Below are 27,842 nucleotides of genomic sequence, written 5' to 3'. Positions count from 1 at the left end.
CCTGTGGGATGTTTCAAACAATTTATTTGACTTTATTTTTGTTCCAGCTTGTTTGCTGGCATCCACAACAATCAGTCCTAAAAGCAAAACAAAACACTGAATTTAAAGTATGTAATATAGTGTCTCTGTGCTGTTTTCAATCGAGCACATGTCAAAAAAAACACAAAAAAAAAGATGATCAAATGATGACATTTTAGTTTGTTTCTCTTTTCATGCAGCTTCCCTGTTGTTTTGGTGCTGGCGTTGTCTTACAGTGAGGTTTTACTCTATGTGTGTTTACAGCATAATGTATGCAGCATTAAGTTTAAACAAAAGAAAAGAAAAAACAACTTTTAGTAAATCTAACTTTTATTGGACGGTTCTTGCTCACTTATGGGATGTCAGATATTAAAACCCACCTATAAGACATGCACTCAGCCCACTGGTGGATTTCAGACTATGTGCTTTGTCAGCAGGTATAACCCTATTCCTATTTTGCATCCCTCCTCGGTCTCCCTTGTGGTTGCAGGTTCACCACAGGGGTGAGTAATCACGCTCCTGCTCTGATCCCTGCACTGACGATTAGACCTCTAATCACCTGTCGATCAAAGTATATCTTTCCTGACCGAGGGCGTGACATCACGCAGGATGTGGTCAACATTTGCTTCCATTGTTTTTTTTCTCATTGTTGTCAGACTTTGTGTATTATCAATAAAATGTCATATGATGTACCCTGATGCTTTTCTAATCCAGGAAATACACAATGTCCTCAGGGATCAGTCAAACTTCTACGAATCTAGGAAAGGAGTTTTTTTTTTTTAAAATTCCTACAGACAAATGAGACGCCTTTTACTTTTTTCTGGCATTATAATATTTCTCTCCCCCTGCATCCCCTGCTTTTAAAACCAGTCTTTTAATCAGAACTGCTATGTGATGTCAAACCTGCTTTACATTTTTAGAAACCCAGTCAGGTGTTAAAATAGTCTACATATTGTGCGTGATAGTATTTCTAATTTATTGCAATTTTTTAATCAGATTTGCAGGAAGATTTCATCAGCCGTCCGATTTTGGAATGAGGATACATCCACCCATTATCCAGCCTGGACATCTGAGGATGCATTTGCACCAAACTGCCCGTAATTTGGTTGCAGTATAACACAAGGGTCCGCTGTGCGGTGGACGTGAAGTAACGGCAGGGCGGCGCAGGAAGGAGAGCAGCCTTGGAGCGCGCTTCGCGTGGCGAAGGGACGCGTTTGGACAGTCTGTGTCAAAGAGCGCTCAGCGCAGGCACACAAGTGGAGCAGGCTAATCTCCCGCCACCCGTCTTGTCATTTCTGTGAAAAAACCAGCCGGTTTTAGGCTTGCGTAAATAAAGGAGGCGCGATTCATCTCCCGGTCTCGATTTTGGAGTCTTCTCACCGAGGAAACGAGTAGGTATAAGGAACGCGACAACTCCGCGCCACTATCCCATCCTGCGTTACCTGTTCAGGCTAAAACAAACAGTCTGGGTGTCCTGGCGTCCCCAAGGGTCCAGGACAAAATGGTCAGTTTACAGTCCGCACTCTGAATCAGAAGATTTTGTCGACGTTTTTTTTTTTGTTCTTGTTTTTTTGTTTTTTAGGAGTAAAAGGACTGCGCCCAGCACTCTAAGGATCATATGGATTTTCTTTTTCTTTTTCTGGTTTTGTGATTCCCGTGTCATTCAAGTGCAATTGAGAGTCAAGGTGCAAACACCGGAACCCGTACGCGCTCATTTGTATTCCTTGTAATTGGGATAACGATTGGATAATAAGAAGACTCGGCTGGAATTTTGGTGCGTAATTTTTTGAGGTGCGTGCGGCTGCTGAGCCGCAGAAGTAGAGTTGAGCCACCCTTCCCTTTTCCCATTTATCGGGCAGTTGTTGTTTTTTTCCCCCCCCGTGGAATAAGCTGAATCGCGGGTGAAGACTTGAGAAGAGCGGTTTTATTCTCCGTTGCCTGGAACAAAACAGGCGTATCAGATGCGCAGATTCTCTGTAGGGTGGTAAATGACCAATGGGGAATCATGAATACCGCTTCTGAACTCGAAGATGGGACTAGGCACAAAAACCAGGTATGTTTCATCCACCTACACTCTCCTCAATGGGTTGGTGGGGGGGGGGGGGTGCGGCTGCTTGGTGCAATGACTACCCCGGAGTTTAGTGATCTGGCTCTGGGGCGAATCTTCGCACCGTGGAGTAGCTGCAGAGCTTTACGCTGGCACTTCTGTTCCTGTCACAGCGTCTAAACCCACCCGTGGATCACACCATCCCCATGGCCACTTCTGCGCAGGGTGGAACGACGCGTCACTGCGCTAGTTAGGATCGAGCAACTGAGATAATGATACATATATATATATATTTATTTATTTATTTTAACTATAAGGAACTTAACGTGTGCATATAGGGCGCACATCACCTGAATCTCTCGGCTCCCACCCCCTGTGTGCAGACTGTGCTGCGTTTGAATCGCTGGTGGTGTTGAAACACGGCATGCAGACGTTTTTTTTATTTTTTTTCATTTAATGGCCCTTGACGCTCCGGAGCGCTTTACTCAAACTCTCCCGCTCCGATGAATGGAGCGCACGTTTACGCGGTGTTGCAGTGAGGCAGGCGAAGCGCACTTTGGGGAACTGTGAGTGCGTTTTTGCAAGGTCAGTAGACGGTTATTGACAGCCAATAAGGAACTGAGTTCCTTCAGGATGAACGCAATTAAATTTTGGCGCACCCGGAGAGACTGGCGCGTCTGAGAACACCGGGTGAAATTTACCTTTCCTACACTCCACACTTGTGAGGTTGGAGTGTTGTGCGCTACACGTCTTTGAAGAAAAGAAAAAAAAAATCTGAAGGTGCTGACGTGAAAAGTTCCCCAGGGAAAGCGTTGACGTGGAAGCTGTTAGAGATGTCACGTTCTTCCATTTTGGCAGAACCTGGCGCATCTCGTGGCGCAGTCTCAGCTTTGGCAGCGATCGTTTACCTGTTTTCGCACCAGGGAAAGAAACACGTCTGCTTTCCAATTTTTTCTCTCATTGCTTCCACTTAATTAAATACACAAATAGCTTACTAAAAAAAAAAAAAAAAAAAAAAAAAGGAGAATAAGAAGAAGAAAAGAAACATTTTGGCTCACAGGCGGTCTATGAATAAAACATGCGTGTGGTGTCATTCAGAAAGAGGCCAGATGTAGCTTCCTGCGTGATTTCACTCCTCTGAGTCATTCACATGGCAGCTCCTCTGTAATATTAATCACTGTCATCGATTAATCAAAGAGAGTGATTTATTATTCATGACGTTATACTACAGCTGGTTGATTCTCCTGTAATCTCTTATCTCCAGAGGCGGGGCCGAGAGGCTATCACCTTTTATTTTAATGCTGCTTCTCCTCCTCACCTCCACCCTGAGGTCTCGCTAATCGGAGGCTGTAGTTTGATGGTTGTGTTTCTCGAGTGGACAAAAATTACAGTGGTTTCATGGAGCCGTGACGTAAAGAGTGAGGTGAAAGAGGTAAACATGAGCCCTCGGAGGCCGTTTGCTCAGAATCAGAGAGAATCCCTGGATGTTGGATGAGATGAGAGGCGGAGGGAAATGTCAATATCTGTCCCTCTCCTTCCTCTCCATCCCTCCATCCATCCATCTGTCTCAGGCCCCTTCACTTTTTAGTGTCATCACACGCAGATGCGCTGTCAGCCTGTCTCTCTTTTACTCTTTCTGTGTGTGTGTGTGTGTGTGTGTGTGTGTGTGTGTGTATCAGCCTGTCTCTCTCGCAAAACCCATATTCCTGTCTTGTTGCTATCCTCTAAACTTTATCAGTCTACCTCTCTCTCTCTCTCTCTCTCTGTATCCCTCTCACTCACAGTAACTCCAGTGCTGGTCTCAGACCACGTTATTGACTCAGTCATTCCAGGCCCGGTTGGGAGTACTCGGTTAATAGAGATCTCTTGCAGTCTGTTTTTGTGTTGATGTTACAGAACCGAGGCCAGGGTTCTGCCAGTGACTCCATTTCTTTGATTTGTTGCTGTAGGTGTTCTGTCACCTGTGCTCTTCTTGGAACAGACTGAGTTCATTTAGAGTTAAAAAGAAGATTCAAGTGCAGTAAAAAAAAGCAGCCTTGAAATCTGATTTGTCAGATAAAAGCTAACAGAAAGCGAGTCTAAGAAGACATTTTTCAGCTGTGCTTTAAAAGACGAGATGAAAAAACTGACACCATGGCGTTGGCCACGCCTCGAGGAAACAGCAGTGAACATCGCATACAAAGGACCGACAGACGAGCTGAGTCAGGATGCTGCTGGACGTTAGCGGTAATGTGAGAGACATTTGTTCTGGTTTTATATGTTTCACCACTTTTCTCCCAGATTGCGCTGTAAAAAATACAATTCCAGACAAGAAAGACAATAAACAAAGGCGGTAATATTGTGCTGTAAAAAACACCAATATTGATTTTTTTGGAATGCTCTCCAGAATCCTTATAGATGTGGCTTTTTTTTTTTTTTTTGGCTGGAGCTGTTTTCATGTCACCATACCAAAATTAGCCATGAACCTGATTCACTTATTTGAAATGTGTGTGCGTGCGCGCGCACACACACACACACACACACACACACACACACACACACACATGCACACACTCCTTTATATAAGTCTGCTGAAGCCCAGTGGGGATGCCTACCTGGGTAATCAATAACCACTCCAAACTTTCCAAATCCATAAAAGGACTCTTTGTGTATGAGCAGAATACCATAGCATATAGCTTTGCCTCACACACACACACACACACACACACACACACACACACACACACACACACACACACACACACACACACACACACACACACACACAGAGCACTAAAAATGTTCATTTATTGTGGATTATGTTGAATTGTATCACCCAGGACGAACTTTTGAAAACAAACACATCAAACTCACAAACTCACAAAATCGCATCGAGTTGGCAAATCACTGAACAATAAGTTGTGATGTTTGTGCTTCTACGACACATCAAACAGAGAGCTGTGAGGTAGAGGAAGGTACGTCTTGACAGCAAACACACACACACACACACACCGGAGGCCCACTTATCTGAAACACGCTCTGCGGCGACCCAAATCAGAATTTATATCAGTGTTGCCTTGACAGCCTTGACACACAAACACACACTCACACACACACACCCACACTCACAGGCAGTCTGGACACAATCCTTTTAAACACGCCTCGCTCCCCAAATTTGGTAAGTGTTGTGCATCAAGCAGAAAATGGCTTCACCGTCCTTCATGCAGGAGGCTTCCTTCATATCCGGTAATTAGAGCTGAAGGGCTGTTTTACTTTCAGAGGACAAGCCATTACCTTCAGGTAGACGTTACACAGCCTGCAAATGTAAGAGCAGCCGTTTCAAACTTTAATTTATTCCCACTTCAATCACACCACTCAACAACAAACAGCTCAGTCCTGACTTCTGTTGTGTCTCGCCCCGAGTGCTTCGTGTACTATTCGTGGCCTTTTATCTGTTCCTTAGCAGCGCCATACAGTGGCGTTCACGCACACGCCCAGTACGAATGAAGGCATGATGTGATGCAGCTTACCGTCACGTGTTCTACAATTCTGTGTGTTTCATGCTGCGCATGTCAACATGCAGTCTCGTACAGAGTTGCACCGTTGCGTTTTTGCCCGAGGCAAATTTCCCTTCGGAGACAACAAACTGTTCCTTAACTTTATATCGCAGAAAACATTTACCGGTAGTTGAGTTGTTGTTTTTTTTGTCTGTGCGGTGCATTGCAACTGAAATATAAACAGATTTTTTCTAAATCCAGCTGCAGGCCTACATGTTAAACAACATCACATCGAATAAGATTGAATATTTTGAATATTTGAGATTTGTCAAGTTTCATGTTGACAAATTAGCAATTTTGACCCCGCTTTTTGCTTATCAAGTAAGATAATAAATGCATTTGGAGTTACCAACATTGCTCCGCGGTATTTGAGTGTAATTATGGCATTCAAAGTGGTTTTATGTTTGTTAGAGATAGCTGCACAGTTTGAGTCGAAGGATAATAATGACAAACAGCTGGTGAATAGCGACAGTGAAGGTTTTTGATATCCGACTCCAGACCCACTCTGCTCTGCTCAGGGTAAGGCGAGCGTTAGCGTCACAGACCGGAGAGAGCAGACTGCTTCACAGCTCCCAATACTTGCACGCAGATTTATAGGGTTTTAACGCTAGTGCAATAAAATCACACACAATTTCTCAGCAATGTAAGAGATTTTTATTTTTCTCATGCCCGTAAGTCCCACTGTGATAGGCTCCAGCAACCCTCGTGACCCGCAAAAGGAAGTGGTACAGAAAATGAACGAATGAACGTTTATCCTCCAGGAATTAAGTTAATCAAATGAATCATCATTGTAGATGAAAGGTCTGCTGGCTTAAATAGCATTAGGAAAGAACATTCATGCACATCTAAAAATAAACCTCTGACTCATTCCTCGGCCTTTCGAACAATACGATCGGGTCAACTTGATGTTCTGCTTGGCTTGTAAGAGAAGCAACTTTTCACACTGAGTTGAGAGGTCCAAACTGGAGCTACACGCTGTACGGCTTTATGCAGCTCTGCAGCGCCAGATGCGGGCTGGCTGGTTTCATGGGCAACCTTGTCAAACTAATGAACCTGCTGAGTCGGCTGGAGGTATAGGAGGCAGTGTGGACTGCAGCAGAGCAAAGCGGAGAGAGTTCTCTGGTTCACTGGGTCTGTGATTTCCCTACGGAGGGTCCTGCTATGGCGGCGGTGCAACTCTAACAACCTCAGCTTCTGTTTCCTCCACCCCGCTCTGGGTGGCATCAAGGAAACACCCGGCAGCTTAAGGTTTTTGGGTCCCAGGAAGGGCTTCACGCCCCCTCTTCATGGGATAAGTATCGAAGCCGATGGTTAGTCTGTACGGCAAATGCTCAGAAGGAGGTTTCAAGTGTGAGCTGTTTTTAAGAGTTGCGACATGAGGTTGTTGTTTGCTTAGAAGCTCCACAGATAGCAGACATCCATCTCAGAGGAGGGGTTGTTTAAATTGGGCCATATCTGTCTTTGTGCTCACTGTAATATGTATCACACCTTATGCAAAAAGACAGTTAAAAGGTGCTCTGATATATTTATAGCCTCCTATCTATCCATTGTTCATTTTAAACTAGACTATGGGGGTGAGATGAGAGGGGACGTTACTCGATTCATCACCAAAAACAATCCCTTGGAGTCATTAACTCCACACCGACGCTGCTGCTTCTTTTTTTTTTTCTTTTTTTTTTTTACTGTTTTATCTTCTGGACACATCTGCGTAATGCACAAACCTGAAATCCACCAAGTTGGCTTTTGTTTCGTCTCTGTGATGAAAACCTAAGTGGTTTGCAAGAGTGTCCTATTGTTGGACGAAGGTATGAATGCTCTAGAGGAGTGTGTCGGCGGATCAAAGTGGTAACAAGCCATTACTGTCAATTCATTGTGTAAACCAGGAGTGCTTTTAAATAGAGAGTGATTTAGTGCGTTAACGGAACGTTGTGTCATTTTATTTAAATTCCTGTTGCAGCCAGATGGAGATATCTTTGTGGAACATGAGCAGCGACCACATGAAACCTTAAAACCGGCCTTTAGCTCGAGGTTTTAAATGACAGCAGCCATCGCTTGTGTTTTTGGGCCTCCATTTCCCTATGTTATCTGACCCTTACACTCTTCTATGTCTTTACCCCCCCCCTTTTTCCATCTCCTGCCATCAAAAAGGGACGAGGGCATTTCAATATCAGATTCCGGACCCTTGTAAAGTGGGCAGGAAGCATTAAGTGAAAAAAAAAAATGCTGGATGAGGCAAAGATAAGAGTCGATGAAAACAGGAGAATAAAAGAGAGTTGGAGTAGAGAAACAAAGAGTAACCCCGAGTACAGTAGAAAGGACATGGGGTGGTGGTGAGGTATGAATCACAGCAGGTAACAGATGAGGGCTGAGCAGTGTCGGGATCGCTGGGGGCTCTTGTTCCCTCTGCAGAATGACGCAGACGGATTCCAGCTAACTCCCACATACCGGAACCAAAGCACTGCTATCAGATCAACCACACATACGTATTTTTACACACAGGATGATGACAACATATCATCCTGTTGGAATATCACCTTTTATATTATAGATATATTTAAACCTAGGATCTTCTGGTTGTAAGGGAACAGTGCTGCCTTACAACCAGATTTTAAAAAAAGAGGACAAACCACCGAGCTGTTGGAGGAAAGTCAGTGGTTCTTGTTTTTACGCTCGAGTCTTCAGTTGGAAGGCTCGTCACGGAAGCCCCAAAGCGTCACCAGGGGCGCAAATGCATTGGAAACAACAGCAGCAGTGGAAAGTAATAGCCCATAATTGATTTGTGACTCTTGGTAATTGTGATGATTTTGTACCCAACACGTCTCAGTGTGTGTCAGTGTGTGTGTGCATGATGTAGGTGGTCACTGCGCCTCCCTCCTTTTAATGAATGTGAAGAAAGCTAAGTGGGAAACATTGGGGAGGCGTGACAGGGCAGATTTACCTCCATGTGTCTGCAGGCTGGCTCAGTGGGCGGGGTTTCACAGCTGAACGGCTGATGGTGTGAGACAGCAGGAGGGAGACCAGGAGGTGTTAGGTCCCAGATCCACGTCATCGTTTGTGTGTCTGTGTGTGTTTGTCGTACGACAACCGCTAGCAATGAGCCTGAAACCAAAACCATCTCAAAGGAAAGGTAAATGTGTGCACCACTTTACTCTGGAAGACTTTAATTGTGCCATTTTTGCAATTCATCATTCACTTCTCTGTTAACTCATCATTAAAAATGGATCAGAAATGGCCAGTGAGAGGCGGATGAGAGGTGTGCAGATGGAGGAGAAGGAGTGGGATGGAAATCAGGTGGAGTGATGGTGGAGTGAAGTGTGAGAGAGGGAGAGTGTTGCAGAGTTCAAGTCATCTCCATGGACAACCGGCTCGGTCCAGATTGGGCTCGATCTGCATTCAGCTTTGGGAAGCGTCTAATTTCCTCACGCTGATTTCAATCTGAACGTGCTCCGTTCAGAGATGTGAGATTAGAACCCTGCATCTCATGGGACAAACCTCACAAGACATGATGCGATTCTTCTTCACGCATCCCTACAGCAGGACGGTAAATAATAAGGGAATGAATCACATTGAAAATTTGCTGAATGATTGTAATCCAGCAATCAATCTACTCTGGCCGAAAGATGTAGAGTAGAAGGATAACAACGGGCGGAGGGAGGAGGATGAGGATGCAGTTTTTTTTTAAAAAACAAAAACGGTTAAACACACAATCTCAGCAAAAACTGCTGAAATGCAGAGAACTTCTGGTAGTGTGCCAGACTCCATTGTTAAAATAGCGATGCTGGAGGGTGGCATCTGTTCCATCACTGGCGTGAAGACGGCTTGCTTTATCTGGTGTTAAACTGCTGATGCGTTCGTGACGGAGCAACGCCGCTCTGGAACTCCCCGGTACTCTCACGTCTCTCCAGATCACATTATTGGATGTCCTTTGAGCAAAATGGAGTCATTTTCTCTGCAAACTGACTTCATATATTTACCTGCTAATGACTTGCTTAAGGTAATGCTGACAACATAATAGCATCATTACAGACCAGGCTCCATTAGGTGATTCAAGGTTAATAGCGGTATTAATTGTACAGAAGAAGGGATGCTGAAGGATTATCGTTGGGCTGAAAAAGGAATATTTTTGTTTGCTTTGTCGTCTGATGTCACGTTGATCATTTTTATTGAAATTTAGATTCACTTTGCTTCTCATAAAATGAACATGAGGTGCGAACCAATAAGAAAAGCTCATTCCCTCCACCAACATACCAAGCCAACCAATGAATGCCAGCTTTATCTTGTGGTCAGCAAACAGTTTGAGAGACGTGTGAGTGCATGTTTACTCAGCTGAAAGAAGAAAAAAAATGTTTGTGTTTACTTCTGTCTAGAGCAGAATGAGAAGAAAACATCAGGGAGGTGGTCAGGTGACCAAAAAAATCAATCATAGTGGGGAGAGCTTGATGATAGAATGATGCGAACGAAGCAGGAACAAAGAGATGTATTTATTGCAGCCGTCCTATTAAACAGTTATGACAAACTCATGGCTAATATATCAACAGAGATTTCTACCAACATCCATTATTTATTCATCATTAAAAATTCAATCTGGCACACTGTGTGCCATTATTCATACTTGCTGGGGGAAAGTGGCACATTTTAATAAATGAGGGATTGTAGGAGTCACTGCCACAGCGTGTTGTTATTCCAAAATCCTCTCTTTAAATTATTCAAATGCTAAATCAATCAAAAAAGTGGGAGCTAGATTGATGTTAAAAAACGAAATCCTCCCGCTCATATAGCTGAATTTATTATGTCTCTGGGAACATTTTTCCCTCTTGTCGCATCAAAAACCAAGAGACTTACCACGATTGTCAGAAGCGACCGTGTCACAGTCATCCTGTGTTTTTCATTAGCGGGAAAAGGTGACATGTTTTCTGCATGTTTGAACTTCCAGTGTCTCAATTCAGAGCAGTTTCTATGGCTTCAGGAAGAAGAAGAAAAAAGTCAATTTATTATATTTGGGTTGTCTTGTTTCCGCACCTTTCGGCGAGACTCGAGTCTCAATGAGATTGGATATGGAAATGTGGAGCGATTCAGGCCAGCAGTTTCTGCTGATGCTGTGGAACTTTGCAGCATAGAGAACAGGAAATATTCCATGGAGAAAAACACTGGTGCACAGAGACGTCTCAGATGCAGACTGTTTTTAATAGAGTACATGCTGAAGATATGAAATGAGTGGATTGCACACATACAATGGGCAATGAAAAGAGAGAAAACCACAGGCAGCATTTTAAATGATATAGTCTGAAGCTCAAAGATGCGTCTTCCACTGATTACTGCTCATCATATAGGCTTCAGGCTTCATGCTCCCTGAGGATGTGAGCTGTAATGCTAACATTAGTACAGTATTTTCCACACTATAAGGCACAATGGACTATAAGGCGCACCTTCAATTCATTTTTGGGAAAATCAAAGGCTTTTAGGTGAAGAAAATACTGTATATTGACTCATCCACACAGATTACAACCAAATGCTGATGTGTCATAAGTGTATTTACGTTTGATTGGTCTACGAGTTGTGTGTCGGCATGCTGAATTTGGCTAATTGGCAATGAGCTTGAAGATTGAAATAGCTGAAGTTTTAACTATGCTTAACTTGATTAAAATTTGTGATTGTACAAACATTCAGTCTGTGACCATAAAGTCTTCAATCATTGAATTTTCTGTGCTTTAAATTCTCAGTTCACGTAACTACATCAACCTAGAAAACTCTAGCTTTAACACGTTTATAAAAAGCTGGGCGTGGTCCAGCTTGGGTTGAGTCAGTTATTCCAAACAAATTTTTCTGTAAATCCTGAGAGAATTATTGACATTAATGCACCTAAATTGAGTATAGATTGCTTCAGTCAGTAGAGTGAAGGTCAAGTCCTCTGGTTGGGACCAGCCCTTCCTCACATATCTCTCTACCACTCCTCTACCACACCTGTCTTTATCTCCAGCTGTCTCCAACAATAATAGCCCAAAAGTAACATGATCATGTTCACCTCAGAGTTCCAGCATGTTAGTCTGGTATGTTTCATAAAAGCCTTCATAGCGCCTGACAACCCACCACAGACTTTGGCCCAATCCAAATTCCCCTTAGACCCTACCACTTGTTCCTACCCTCCTGTTTGGGCATTGTATCCATTTTCTTTAGAGGGTGGAGGGGTAGTGGTCATCTAGGCCTCCACATGGCCTTCTAAATGAGAATATTAATAGGAATATTGGATTAATGTAGATGAAAATGACTATGTCTACGTCTATGCTGTCATGATCCCCGTATTTTCACCGACTTACTTTGCATGCAGTTTGTCTGCGCATTTTATTTTCACCTATTCTTTTGTTCTGTCGTGTAAACGTGGTCAGATTTGTCTCTTGTTGATAACGGTAGCAGCAACAGGCTCGTATAGAACTAGAATACTTCTATGTTTTCAAGGGACATCTGAGCTAAACCATAAAACTGATCCGTTTCACATTTCCTAAGTAAAGGGTTCCACCACTATCCCTCATGAGTCAAGAAGCGAGGGTTGCTGGAAAACAAGGAGTTAGGGTCAGGGTTTGTGATGAAAAAATTTCAATTCCTGTCTCTGTTAGAATAATGTATATAAGTTATCTCATATTTACTCTTTTATATTCCTTTATTCTTTGTACTACATATTATGACCATATAAATGTTTATACCTGTGTGTAAGTGACTTGCTATGTATTGAGTTATTTTTACAGGGAGACGACAGCAGCAATAGGATCACTGGAGTGATAGTAGAGGTCCCTTGAGCAGGGCATGACCAGTCTCCACAGAAGAATACTGTCTTTCACTTGTGTATCCCATTCATTAAAACTGCCCACTTATTTGATGTTTTTATCTTACTTATTAAAACCCACTGTCCAGAATTAGTGTCCAAGGCCAGAGCCCATGAGAAGCTTCCTCCGGTGTCTTTCCCACCGTATGTACAGTATCTCATAAGGTATCGTTCCTTTCATTGGGAGTGTATAAAAATGATCACTCACTGAATTACAATTCGGTAAGACATACAACCCAGCTACAGGTTGACCTGCATCTCTTACCCACTTTCTGCTGCAGTAAAATAAAATCTTCGGTTCCTTGTGATTGCCTTCATTACAGAAATTTCCACAACAGGTTCAAAAGAAGAAATGGGATGGGCCTTCATCACTTGTTTGCAAACTTACAGTAAGTCAAGTCTTCCACAAAGATTCTCAGACCGCTGAATGAAGTTTGTAAAATGAAGGAACTGACAACAAAGATTAAAGAATGGATTAAAAAAAATAGTTCAAACATACATATATTGGTGAGCGAAGATGGCCACAAACAGACTCCTGATATAATCGGAAATTTTTCTTTAGTACGTTGTTAAATAATCCTTCTCGCCTGTTAAGCTTATGCTCTCTCTCTCTCTCTCAGTCTCTCCCTGTCTCTTGGTCGCTTTCACTCGGGGAGCAGAATCTGGCAGGCTTCTCACAGCCGTCGATAATGAGCCGGCATAAGAAATCAATCGGACTCAGAGTATTTCTGCAGCCCCTCAGCTCACATTGATTTATTGCAAATGTGTTGAAGATGAAGAGAAAAACTCTTAAGCACTGCAGGGTAGGGTGGTCAAGGGGAGTGGATGTAGGAGAGATAGATGAAGGGTCGACGACAGGCTGGGATGAGGGGGAGGAGCAAGAAACGAGGAGGGATCTTGATCCGCTGACCTTTGTTTTGATAGGCTGACATCGCTCACCTCAGGGTCACGGCGCTGTCTGTCAATGGACAGGCGGGCCGAGAAAATGATGATGGGGACTTTATGTTTTATGAGGCGGTGATGTGTTTGCTGTGTCCTGCGGTTTCTCCAGTGCAGGGCATGACAGGTCCTGTCAGTCTGCTGCAGGAAGGGTCAAAGGTCATGGAAACAGCAGTGGCGTAAAATCCCAGCGGATACTACCGGCAAAACCTACCTGACAGATATAAAAGTGAAATCTACGCAGAGTTTTCCACAAAAATTTCCAATTTAATATGTTGATTTGAAAAATCAAAAAAAGTCTGGTTGTTTCTCAATTAAATTATTGCTTTATTAAAAGTGGAATGTTTTTTTTTTCATATAGTGTTGCTGATTTGAGTCGCTTCCAATCTTAACAATTTTGAAACAAAACAAATTATCCTGCCGTCGCCACTCAATTACGACACAAAGCAATTTCGTATTTCATGCTCTCAGGGCTCTGGAGGGAAGCCTCTCTGGTAAATTTGGTTTTCTATTCCATGCATCTCAAGAATGAAAGGCTCATTCATCCCTTTTGGAGACAGTGGGCTGAAAGGTGGATACGGACCGATGAAGAGCTCAGTAGTTGCCCGGTGTATTTATATCGCGCGCCCACTTTTAGAGACACCAAAGGGAGCTGTTGGAGATGAGGATTAAAGTGGATTACAGCAACTGGACAGCACCGCTGAGAGAATGAAATTTTATGTTTATGTCAGGCTTCCATAAAACATGAGTGGTAAAATATGTCGCCTCAGCAGAGCGGCGCCGGTCGCCTCTCTGAAGGGGTTAAAGAGGAGATTAGAGCGATAATGTTTGCTGCTAATCCGCCGCACTTTCAGAAGGGCAAACAGGCGGAAATGCCTTCAGCCTAAGAGCCGGACAAGAAGAAGAAGGGCACAAGTGGTTATCGGGGTCAGCCATCACCATGGTAACAGATTATTCTGCATAATTATCTGCCATATGTGCCTCGTCACAATTAGAGGTTGGCTGTGAGATGGGTCAAATGTCAAATGTGGATCAGAGCGTTGGGGGCGGTGCCATCAGAGTGGAGTTCATCTCGCTTTATCGCATCTGTCACACGAAACGCCGCCTCAAGCAGATACTCCAAGAGGTCCGATGCCACCAGCCACGTCTCCCATCGCACCAACTCGAGTTAAATATCACGCCACGCTGTGCAGATTGAACTCTCAGCAGCCTTCTCTTCAATCGTATATCTTCCAAAATGAATATGTGGTAAGGAATTAAATGGATTTATGATTTCAATCAGAATACTAAGCTGCCCGAATCGACTTTTTGCCTGAGTAGCGGGGAAAGAAAATGACTGTGTGAAGAGAGCGCACAAATGTGAGTTGACATGGGCTCATGGGGGAGGGGGAAATGAAAAACTTTTGTGGTTTGTTCAGTCGACCAAGCCTTCCATTAGGAGTCCAGACGTTTTAACTCATTGCTGCAGCTCTCCCACAGGAATTATATAGAGAAAGCTTCATTTCCTATAAAGCCCTGTTCACACTAGTACCCTGGGAAAAGCAGCAACAAGGTGCAAAGTGGCTTATCCATTATAGTGGATCATTTGTTGAGTGACTCTGGCCCACGTGAGAAAACTCATTTGGAACAAGATGGCTCTCAATGGTCTTTACTTTCCACTAAAGTAGAAATATCCTTCAAAATCACACAGTTGTTAATTATTTGGGCCGTTATTTCTGCTGTGTGATATCAAGGATAATGGTTTTCTAGCGATCTCCTGTTTTTTTCCCACCTTAATTTTTGGGATTTCTTCAACAAAACAGCCTCAAGTCACTAAGAACAATCTTTAATTCAAACCACATCTCTGCTTCTAGCTGTGGATTTGGGTGTGAAGCCGTGTGTAGATCCCAGGGGAAGCCAGGAACGTGACAGCTTAGCCAGTTTTTAAAACACTCCTGATACCTGGGGCTTATTACTGCAAACTGTCAGAGTGTGTGAGATGCACGGTGACGCTGTTCTCCTCTGATCAAATTTGTCGTGTCATGGCAGGCGGGATCACAGGGTGGAGGAACTGCTGACACTTTAGGAGCGATCCAGGATGTGTTCCGACAAGCTGCTTACATTTAGACACCAATTAAGCTCCATCCATTACTTACATCTATGGTCAATTAGAATGTCACCCGTCACTATTAGGAGGCTCTCTGAGCCCTCTGGCATTCTGGGGAAATAATTACATCCTTTCTGCATCATAATTGTTGCCTTAAAAGTGTCTCTTTTGAACACTAAGATATGAAGTTCTTGCTCTTCCCTCGTCTCTCTCCGTTCGCCTCTCCCCGAGCTCTGCCTCTCTCATCTCTCGCCCGTTGTCTCCAGAGACGCTAATGAAGTGGTTTTAATTTTGTAACTCCAGAGGAATCATCAGCACCGAACCACATTAATTAAGTTCTTGTGTGCCTTTCGTTCAAAGTTTTTCCAAATCTACCCAGCATAAACATGTTTACCAGCGTCCGGTCACTTATTTGCAGTTCCTGAAGCGATGTAGCGCACGGATTAGCATGAGTTATAAGAAATAAATTGATTAGTGGACATTAGCCAATGCAATTTTACGCTCTGATGAGTTTTATTGCTTACTGATTTCCTATTTGCAACTTTCTTCAACTCTATATAGACGTAAATCAAACCATTGTAACCTCAAGAGGGGCTGGTATGTGCTCGTCTACATGTGTGATGATGATGATGTCATTGGTGCAAGCAATCATATTATTAACCTTTAAAGTTATTCCACGCTTTGGCTGAACTTCTTAAATTACAGGAACTGATCTATTTGCAGACCATGACAGATGCTCATGCTAAACACCCCCACCGGTCTATTCATGCATTCTGTTTTAGATGTAACATCCATCTGAATGTTCGTTTTTCTTGTCATGACCTCACTGCTTTCAAAAGAAAAAAAGAAAAACACGCTGTGACATTTCCTTTTATAAATATCCAGAGTGTCCTATTCCTTCACCCTCATATTTGCCATCCCCTGAATTCCGAGGATTCAGGGTGTTGACCTGTGATCTAACCTTTTCAGAATAAAGCGCACCTCTGCTTTACATCTCTAAGCTACGCTTCACTCAAACGTGACCCGCTAACGCTGTCATGGCCTTTTTTTAAAAAAACTTTCTGCTACCACAAGGAATCCATTAAGTCTGCCACATTCAACTATAACCACTTTGAAAATATACGACATTACACACTCAAACCTACTGGAAGGTGACAATTTTACCTCGGAAATGGAAGTATTGACGGAAACAACATTGCATTAGCGGATAATGAGTACATACGAAGATGGCTTGCATCTGATAGAGCTGAATTTAGAACTCAATGAAGTCACAGACAGAAGGCACAGGTCAGTATGACATCATATGTGGCAGGTACAGTAATTAATGTGCGATTAGATTAGATGAGCTCAATTTTGGAAGTGATGGCGAGATTAACAATTTCAGCTTTCAGTTTGTTGTCAGTTTTATGGGATGGGAAAAAAATTGAAAAGACAAGACAGAGAATGAAGCTAATAGGCTGTGAGCATCTGACTGGAATCTAGTTTCACACTCTTTTCGACATGAATAATTACCATTTTCTGTTTTATTTGCTTTTATAATGAAAGAAAGGCGCTGCTGTGCTTGCAGCTATCTTTTATTTTATTTGCTTCTTGCAGTGGTTTTTGCAGGTTTCCTCCCAATTTATTTATTTATTTATTTCGATTGATGAGTACCTGCCTTTTCAAATCTCAATATTTACTCCAACTATTTCAAACAAGCGGCATCGTTTCAAAAGCACATCGATGACCCTGCCTCTCCAGAAGGCAGCGTTCAAACCCCTACGCTTTACATCGAGAGGTTGCATTTACAATCCCACATACCTTCTTTCTAAAATGCTCTGCACTCATTGGCCGTCGCTTCCAAAGGGTTATTTTTCACAAGAATTTAAAGTGTTCCTCTTACACTGAAGGCCCTCATGAGGAAATTGCTTTTGCATCTAAGAGTAGTGTTACTACCAGGAGTAGAACCTCACTGTGAGTGTCAGAAACATTCACTTTGAGTGACAGGAAGCTGTGTTTGACATTTTTTTTCCCTGCTCCTTGAATAATAGCAAGGCCAGAGGTGAAACAATGGGATGCACAAGTCATAAAAAAGATTTTATTTGTTTAAGAAACACAGGACCTCAAAAGGCCGACATTTACCATGACAGCAAAGGCATCATGACCTCCCCTCAGAGAAGGAGAGAGCGTGAACACACAGCTCTTACCACCCGATAGCCTCAACGCTTAGTCACGTGCATTGTCACATGCACACACACCGACATAAAATACTTGCAACTTTTCACATAAATGAAGTGCTACACGCAAACACACACACACACACACAATGCAGCAGTCGGAGCGGGGGAGTGAGCATCGAATTTGTCTTGCATCATCAGCATCTCCCCGCCAAGGTCACATAGACAGGATGTGGGGTATTCTCTCCATACAAGCGTGCACAAAGAGATTGATAGACAGATGGATAGACACACATATATCCACACGCGCACACACTCATCCTCATGTGTTACTTATGCTACAACCACAACTCATTCTGCAAGGTGGTCATTCCATGCAGTCTAGACACTGGCATCCATAACATACATCTGTTATTCATGAGCGCTGGTTTGGTTCTCAGATACCGACGTATGCAAATGTGTACATTATAAAGATGTGGCTCTTCATTTCTGCCTGTTAGAGGAAGAGTCTGCCTCATCATTGCCGCACTATTAAAACAGCAAGGCTGTGGGGCGGAGATCTATCTTGTGTTTTAATGACAGGCCTGTGTGTGTGTGTGTGTGTGTGTGTGTGTGTGTGTGTGTGTGTGTGTGTGTGTGTGTGTGTGTGTGTGTGTGTGCAGCAGAGATGTGCGAATGTGCCTGCGTGTGCATCCTGTGTGATCCTGTGGAGCACTTAACTGTGCTTACAATTGCAATCAGGACTCTAAGTGGTTTGCAATTTCAAAAAGGGAAATTGAAGGGGAAGGTGGCGTAAAGAGAAGTGAGCCTGTGAAGTTAAAATGAGAGCCACAGGAACGTTTCTGATGATTCCTGACAAGGTAAAGTTAAATAGCATGATAATCACCGTCATGCTAATTCATGCAACATAGACAACTATGTGTGTGTGCGTTGAAATGCACCAGCATTCGGCCATTTGATTTTTTTTTTGAGGGCCCCTGAGGCGCAATGAGAATGTTTCCACTGTCGCTCAAGTGCTGATTTTGCTATTACAAAGCTTCATTAGCATACATTTGTGTGTGATTTGTGTGCCCACACACTGATGCATGTTCACAGTCACACTCGAATCCTCATCACTTGGCCTACATCTCGCACATTTAAGTTTCATTTGAAGTCAAGGCGAGTCATATTTATTTACATAGCCCAATATCCTATTGGATTACTCAACAGTCGAAGCGAAGGCGAGGCAGCGATGGCTCCTGACATGGTCAGAGCTCACAATAAAGAGAAGAGTCCTCAAAAGAATTCAATGAAAAGGAAATAAAATCCTTCTCTTCAGTTATGTGAGCAAAACAGAACCTGCAGCGGCATAAAGAGCACCTGGAAGATGGATGAAACTGCAGATGGTGGGACTTTTGAGGTTTTTAAACGACCACTATGTTTGGAGTCCTGCCATCCCATAATGAATGAACACCAGCTGACAAAGGGTAACGGGCAACATAGTTCTCCGATCATCATGTGTCCCACGAGAAGCGAGGCAACAATATATGCCATAACACCCATGCAATATTAAAAGCCCTCTTTCCATCTTGTTGTTTCACTTCACACTCTCTAAGCTGCCGCTCTGACCTCACGGTGATTGTGTTCTTTACAACGGCGGCGGCCGTGATATGTTTCTGCATTCCACCGCGTGCATGCGCCTCAGGGACGACGTGCGACAGACTCGTTCCCTGTGTGTGGCCAATTGTGTTGTGAGCTCCAAGGACAAGCAGTAGAGGGTGGAGTGGGTGATTTGTCTCTTAGGATTGAACTCATCTCCCCGGTCTTCCACGGGCTTCGCCTCCCTCTTCCTTCACAGCGTGCTGTCTTATTTTGAAGGTGAAGAGCATTTCTCTCGCTCTTTGTATGCGTCGGTTTGAGCTGTTTTGTCGTATTCACAGGCTTTGTGTTGTACTTGAGGAAACATTTGTGCACCTCTTGTCATGATATAACAATTTTACAGTTTGGTATGAAATTAAACTGAAAGCCATTTTTGATATCGTGACACAGGGAAAAAAATTAAGATTAATTTCCACTGTATTGAATATCACAAGGTGTTTTATTATACAGTACTTACCTGTATATACCCAGTGTGTTTCCATGACACCAGCTCAAAGAGCTGGCATTGCTGTAAAGGAGGAACTACTCAGTTTTATATCCCCATGAAAAAAAAGGATTCCTGATTTCTTCGCGCTCTTTAATTTTGCAAGAACTTTGAGGGCCTTTTTCAACCCAAGAAGTTATCGACAGTTATCAATGAAATATTTATTAAAGATTCGCATTGAGGATAGGAAATGATGATTTTTGGGAGAAACTCGTCCGGCAAAACCAGAAAAGACAGGCTCCTTTGGAAGAGGAGTTTCCTTATACTGAAAATTATGGATGGATGGAAGCTATTGGGGAATTTATGGTGAAATAATTTCAACACAGGTGTTACATAATAATAAAATGACTCTGAAAACTCTTGAATTTATTACTCCTCTACCTTCTAAACTATCAAATGTGGACATTATCGTGAAAAGGAACCATTAACTATTGATGCTTTTGACAACCTAAGAGACTGTAATGACTGTCAGGCTGACATTTAAATATGCAACAAGAATTTAAATGGAGCCAATGCCATAATACTGAATATTTCATTTGAAAACAGATAATGGCTCTTCTTAAAGAAAAGAAAACCAACACTAATTTGATTTTTATTCCTCTAACTGCAGTAAAACAAGCAGAACATGGAAAACTGAGATTACAGCGCCGGTCCCTGCATATATTTTCTTGGATTTAAGCTGATTTAACAGAAACAGAGAATTTTGTATTCGACCAAAGCGAGCTAAGATTTAGCTCGTTTTCACAACATCTGCTTTCATTCTGGTGTGTTTAGATGCCTTTGATTGTTTTCTCATGCCAGAGGGCATTTTCAATAAGGTACATTGAAGGAATATTTTGTTTACACCTCCAAACAAAACTCTGAGCAGATACCGAACAAAAAACCCTCTGAATTTAGAAACAGCCTCCTAAAAACCACCCACGGACAGCTTCTTCTTTTCATCAGTGTTTGGCCAAAAGAAATTCAACTGAAAAATAAACATGAGAATTTATTTGGACAGAAGGAGCGAAGGGAAGATCAGTAATGGATCTGTCATTATAGGATGTCTCGTCTTGTCCCTCCAGTCACCATCAAAAATCCCTTATAAAAAGTCCCTCCAGGTAGTCGTTCTATGTGTGTCAGTGGCCCAGTAACCCCGAAAAGTAGTCAGCGCCGCCACCAGCTATCGACTGTAAAGAGAATAGTCCCTTTGAAGTCTGTAAAAGCTGTTATACCCTCCATCACATCCACTGTTAAGTGTCCTCTAAAACACCAGACCCAAATCTCTGTGTCCCATTTATCCCACAATGCAACAATCCTTTGTTTGCTATTGTCTGTGAAATGATGGACACAGCGAAGCTCATTCTTATTTGTCAGTTCAGTCCAATAATGTCATACTCTTTTCAAGCATGAATCAGTAAATGTCTTAAGGAGTCAAAGACTATGTTGCAGTTTTATTTAATTGCATTTGCTTAGATGAATGGGAAGATTGATCGGCCTTTTCGGATTCACATTATTTCTAATGTGAATCTGAAATTGCACATTAGAAATAAGGGTTAGACATTGGGTCACTAAAAATCTGTAATTCTATTTTACATTTTAAATTGAAAAGTGCATGTTTGTAGAAAAAAAATAATCCCATAAACCTACATGAGAAAGACCAAAAATATCAATGACATTTTTTGTAGAAAGTTGGATTTTTAGGGATTTTTAGGTAAGATTTTGAAATGGTTGTGGATCGTGGTGCGGCTTCAGAAAACATTCTGTGTCCACATCAATTCTTCAGGTTCTGGTGAGGTCTGTCAGTTCTAGTCTCCTCATTTAGCAGTCTGCATGTCCCGTAACGATCAGTAAGCCCGTGAGTGAATATATGCAAAGCCTCTACTACTCTGTCGGCTTAGAGATCTGTAGGTTTAAATACACCTTGCTAAATTTCCTGTGTGCACGCACCGCACACGCACACACACACACACACACACACACACACACACACGTACACACAGACACACACACAAACACACACACACATCCAAAAACACAGTGCAAGGCGTTCAGCAATCTGAGCAAATATATTCCAAGAACAACACATTCAGACAAACCACATAAGCTTAGGGCGGAATTTTTTTGCCTTGAACACTTGAAGATGTCCTCCGCTCATTCAAAAAGAGCACACATCCAGTCAAATCCACAGAAAGTCTGATCCCTCCCTCTCTTCAGGAGTGTCCCATCAGATAGGATTCTTCTTGTGAGGTCGAACCAATAAAAAAACCCCAGAATATTCTATTAAGGGTAAATCCTCTACGCTTGTGGAGCCAGATTAGAACTGGATTAACACTACCAAGCAGTTACGCCCATACCGGGACCAATGCCAGCAAGAAGCCTGGCGACGATGGGCACATCAGTCGTGTGTGAGTGTGTGGAAAACGCTGGACATTGGGGTGAACAGATTAAACTCGGATACGTGCTGCTCCATGCAATGGGAAGATGGTGTGAGGAATCTGTCGGGGTTGCAGCTGCAACGCACAACTTTTGTTCCATGTGTTCATGCCGTGTCTTCATGTATTTCTACCTCTTGGCCTCTTTGCAACAAAGCAGAACAAATATCTGTGTTGGTGCACCTGTGAACTTATGTAGTGGTACAAAATACACCTATTTTGGTGGCTTTTCACCATTCTAATTCATTCCAGTTTGTGTTACTGTGTAGTTGACCTCTTAACTTCTTAGCTGCATGACTGTAGAGTCTGTTTATTCAGTGCGGTCGCTCTGTTGCTCCTCTGTGTACTCTGAGTGCATACAGCTGCAGCGTTTTAGGGAGAACAGACATAGATTTCTATCGCTGACCCTAAGGCTGCTCATTGGAATTCAGCAAAGATGTCCCGAATCTCCCTCCATCTCCCTCACCCGCCCCTGCTTTTAATTTTTTTCTACCTCGCTGCCTTCTTTTTGTCTTCTACACTGTCTTACTCTTTTGTAGAGAACGCTCGGAGCAAACAGGTGAACTATTGGTCGGCCATCATAACAATGACTGTGTGAGCTGCATGCACAGATATTCACACTTGCAGATGCCAGACATGCAGAAAGACAGAAAATTTGAACGCAATATTTTCTAAATCTGTTGTATTTTTGACATTAGCAATCAAAGCAGAGCTATTAAGCCTCTTAAAACTGGAATTTATTTGTAATGGCATGTGCAGCTACTGTGTGTCTATCTCAGCCTTTCTCATTACCCCCCATAAGCTGCTTTTTCCACATAAAAACCACTCCAATGAACTCATTTTGTGCTGCTTGCCGGCCCCAAATGGCTGTCAGGATAAAAGTGGCTATCTGGGTAGAGAAACACACTGCAATTAGGCTAATTTTTTGTCCAATATTGTTGTAGACCAAAACAGACATATAAAGAGACTGAATGTTGTTCCTGGATCGATATCACATATTCTGAAGCACAAAACAAAGATTATATCATGACAAGAACTATGATGCAATATAATGCTACTACTGTACAAATAACACTGATGAAGTTTTAAAGCTGAACCTGCAGCACTAGGTCCAAGAGAACTTGCAATGTGAAAATGCTCACAGGTAGTTAGTAACACACATCAATGGGGCATGAAGATGGAGGAGAGGGAGCAGAAGGGAAAGAAGCTGATGAGAAGTCCCTTGGAAACCAAAGTCCAAAACAGTGATGGTAAAGAAAAGCCTTCTAGACAGATATCTGATCTTATAGATGTTTCTAGAACTCAGTAAGAGCTAACTTGGGGCTTCATACCTGTTGGGATGTAAAGTTAAAATACTGAAATAATAGTCAAACCAATGTCAGCCATCACTGAAATGAGCTGTTTGGGGTTTTGTGCCCCCTAGTGGTCGCAAATTAATGAGCGCAGCTTTAAAATATTTTCATTTCCTTCTGCTGCTGGAACGACAACCTGTCATAAAATTCTAAATAGCATATTGAGTCTGATAGCTACAACAATTCATCACCACTCGGTGCATTAATTGCAAACGCTTACTGTTATTCTGTCGGCAGATTTATGGCTGTGTGTGTGTGTGTATGTGTGTGTGTGTGTGTGTGTGTGTGTGTTTGCGCGCGGGTGTGTGTATGAGCACATGCACACTTTTGAATCTGCTGTTGTCGTCCCAGGCTAATTGGGCAATTCCACAGTGGGAGCACTCCTGTTAAAGGTCACAAAACGACGTTCCAGCTTTTTCCCGTCGAGCAGCTAGAAGTGCTCTCGTTCACGAACAAACACCAAGCGGTCCATATTCTACTGCACACAATGTCGAGATAGCATTTACAAGCACCCACGTTCGCCTGCATATGTAAATGCTTTCCATTACAGACGTACTGTACCCACTTACATTCAAGGAAAAGCTCTTTCATTCTTTTCTTTTGGAGTGGGAGGAAAGTCATGGAGGATGCTGCAGACTCCGGGAAGACATATTGAGCCTGTCATAAACTATCGAATTCACTGATACCTCTGAGATGTACAGATGCTTGTTAAGATCTGTTGATGTCAGTGTGCAGCTACGTGTGTGAGGTGGTTGTAGTTTATCAGCGACAGCATGATTCATCTCGAAACGATAATATCCTTTTCAGGTTTGAGAGTTTGCTTTTAGAGAATGTGCTTTTCTTACATTCCTTGAAAGCGGGAGCTAGCACAATCTGGGTGTGAAGTTTAAACACCGATCAATATGACCACAGTGTATTTGAGATGGGTGGGGGCAGCAACCGTGGTGTGATAGACTCAGCCCTGTTCATTCTAGCAGGACCAGCCAGCTGCTAGTCAGAGCTAACCAGCCATGGGCAGCTGCTGTCAGAATCTCCATGTCCACCCTTGGAAACACAGATAATCCACTGGAGCTGAGACAATCAGTTCCTGTGTGGGACCCATGTTAAAGCTGAACTAACGGCTCTGAATGGATGAGAGGCTCTGGTCCTGTGTGTGGTAATAGGTCTGCTGTTTGACATGGGATCATCATCATCAAGGGACAGAATGCAGTGTGGCGGTTCTCACGCTGCCATCAGAAACCAAAAGACAGAGCTATCATTCTAAATCTGAAAGAACCGTGATTTTAAGTTAGCGCGGTGCAACCCCCTCAGGCGACCTCCTTAATAACATCATCAGCATTGACCTCATTGTGCTAAGAATGATTTCAAACAATAGACGGTGTGATGGATGCAGATTTTCCACCAGGTGGGAAAAATATGTCAAATACAACCAGCGTCGATGGGTTGCATGAAAGGATTTTCACACTTAAGGTGACTCAAACTCTTAAAGCACAAAATCCAAAACTTGTTCTCATGCACGCCCCAGGTTTGTCCGCATGTGCTTGCATGCTTTATTGCACATGTGACTTGAACAAACGCCAACACTGGTGGCCCTGTGTGTTTGTCCCATGCAGACGTTCTGTGAGTGTGTGCCCAGCTCCTCCCAGCTCAAACATCGCTGGTCGGACTCAGAAACCACCAGGGAGACCCCGGCCAAGGTAAGACCCTGTCGCTGTGTTGTATCCCCCCACAGGCGAACAGATGCATATGGGTTGTCTCCATGAGATACATCAGAATGATGTAATGACTGTCAGATAAATCAGGGCAATTTTGAATTTAAACATAGAAAAAAAAAATGTTTGTTTTAATTTGTTCTAATTTTTCACCACGACCAGTTGAATAAACATCAATGAAAAAATTAAAGTAGAGAAAATATATTTTATTGTTTCCCTCTTATACGTTGTTTGGTCTAAAAATCCCTCATTATTTGGTATTTAGCTTGACAAATTGATTCGTTGATTGAGCTCTGAATGAGTTTGATTTTCCTGGAACACTGTCAAACTGCATATTGAAGGTTGGTGCAGGTCCCAGCAAACATTGAGCAGTACATAAATGGATGGAACTGATTCAAACTGACAGAAATGAACCATTTTATTGCTTCATTCATGCACATATATTCCATCGCGCCTTCCCTCCGCCAAAAACATGCAACACTTTCATTCGGCACTCGCTCACCGCGGTGAGGATTACCATGATTTTCATCACAATCTGCCTGCTCATTGCTTTGGTGACAGCAGTGTGAAGGATTATTGCACATTACGCATCACGTTTTGCCATCAAGCCACATCGATAGAACAGCCTCACCTCGAGCACTCAAACACACAAGAATTAGACGGGATTAAGCCTTGCACATCCTTTGAACTGAGCACAGTGATCATGGCCGCATCGGCTAAAGGCGCCCGATTTCATGGCAGAATTTTGCAAGCTCTGTATTGAAAACTGGTGCAAAGCTGCAGGTGAATGAACCAGAGATTAAAAATAAGTGAAAATCCCTCCATTTAAAATTGTGACTTTGTGCATCAGGCTTGCTACGTGCACCAAATTAAGCTATTAAAATCATTTATGACTTTCCGTGCATTACCTGGGTAGCATCAGTGTTCAACTCATCCTGCACACATTTATGTTTTTGGAAAGGCGGAAGAGCGAGGGAGACAGGAAGAGGATGCACGACTCCTCCTGGTCTCCTGTTTATCTAATGAGCAGATAAAACCTTTCCTCTAAGAAGTGTTTGCCAAAGCTCCCCCGAGAAAGACCAACATTTTCATTGAGAGGAATCCTCTCTCATTGCTTGCCTCTCCCTCTTCCATCTGCCCATCACGGTTCTCCGGTCCAGCTCTCAAATCCCATGCTGTGGAATGAGCTGAGATGGGACAATGTGAAAGGCAGCCACTGATCACAGAGGGCTCCTGCTGTGTTATTAAGTGAGGAGGATGCTTGTGATTGCCGCACTACCGCTCTTGTGTATTCAGCCATCGGCAACTGGTTGTTGTTGTGTTTGGGTCCTCGGTTGAAGGTAAAATAATAAATAAATAAATAAAGTAATTTTATATTTTGAACAATCAGAAATGAATTCATACCTAGTGAAACATTTCCAAATGAGGGACCATCACTCTGTGTCTGTAAGTACTTTATGTTTACATATCTATCAGACAGAAATGTGTGCCTCGCTGTCAGCCAATCGGAGGCCATCATACATCTCCTCCACGTTAAGTTAACAGTCACTGTGCTAGCAATGAATATTTACTGCAGTGCAGATGATGGCTGCCACTGATGTCTTGGCCCGCTGGCGATGGAGCTCAGTGAAACTGTTCTAATGTTACACTGCAGCCATTTTCCAGTATGAGGCCATTATGCACATTATGCACAACACAGACACGCGCAGCCAAGCCCACTCAATCACTCAGCAGCACCTGCACTCAAACATACAAACTGTTTGAAATGCAAAGTGAGATTTCATAGCGCACTCAGAGTCTACATGGTGAATTAAAACGACGTGACCGAAGAAAAAATAATGTTACAAACATCTATTCTCCCCCGGAGCTGTTTTCCGTGATGGTGTATACTGGTGCAAAAACACAAAGACGTGTGAACCTTCTGACAAAGCCATGCAAGTTTTTCTTTTTTTAATGTGCCATATGTACCTGTTATTACAACGTTTTAGAAGCAACGCCTGTGGGTAAATTTTTCATGCCTGCATGTGCATCAGGAACCTAAGCTCTATTATTGTATGTTGTGTTGTTTGTGCACAATATATATGCGTGTCTGTGTGTGCATGCTTATACACACATCTGTGTATGATATGTGTACACTGCCATTAAACCATTTGGTATATAGCCTGAAGTCTTACAGGCCAGTGGGGTCAAAATTAAAGGTGGCGCCTGTGGAAATACAATCTATGCAAGCAGCACACAGAAATATTTAATAAAAGGTATTGTGCTGGATTATAAGACAACACAAATTCCAAAAATGACCAAAACAACATAAAAACAAGAAGAAGAAGAGTGAGAATCCCTAAAGTACAAGAGAAAAGCATAACTGTAAATATGCGTGGAGGTGAGGTGAGGTTGAGAACTGAAATTAATATGTAACCTAAAGGGAAGTGGGGAGGGGGGTAAGGACAGGATGCAAAAAAAATTTTTTTGAAGGAAAACACAATTTCAAAATGAAACAGCAGGAAATACATTTGGTCATGACAAGCATCTTGGATCATCTTAACTAATCTATAAAAAACTAATGAGTCAAATCAATACATCCTCTGTGTAAGTATAGCATGCATATAGGAATAGATTTTCAAATCCTGTAAGCAGAATTTTCGG

The 27,842-nt window shown here is 42.7% G+C and overlaps 1 protein-coding gene across 2 annotated transcripts in view; it reads left to right on the top strand.

Moving 5' to 3' along the window:
• Positions 1-1,257: 1,257 nt before the first annotated feature.
• The window catches only part of fibcd1b (fibrinogen C domain containing 1b), an 87,455-nt gene continuing 60,870 nt past the window's right edge, over positions 1,258-27,842 (top strand). Inside the window, exons 1-2 of one of the 2 annotated variants that reach the window (XM_068335716.1) lie at positions 1,258-2,071; positions 25,101-25,184. In XM_068335716.1, the coding sequence (XP_068191817.1) occupies positions 2,024-2,071; positions 25,101-25,184 (132 nt within the window). In that variant the 5' untranslated portion in view covers positions 1,258-2,023. The remainder of the gene's footprint in view (positions 2,072-25,100; positions 25,185-27,842) is intronic. The other variant, XM_068335717.1, reaches the window with a different exon arrangement.

The sequence above is a fragment of the Antennarius striatus genome, chromosome 15 (genome assembly GCF_040054535.1).
Source record: "Antennarius striatus isolate MH-2024 chromosome 15, ASM4005453v1, whole genome shotgun sequence".
Classification (NCBI taxonomy): Eukaryota; Metazoa; Chordata; class Actinopteri; order Lophiiformes; family Antennariidae; genus Antennarius; species Antennarius striatus.
Note: the sequence above shows the minus strand (reverse complement) of the source record. Positions and strands in the feature narration are given on the sequence as shown.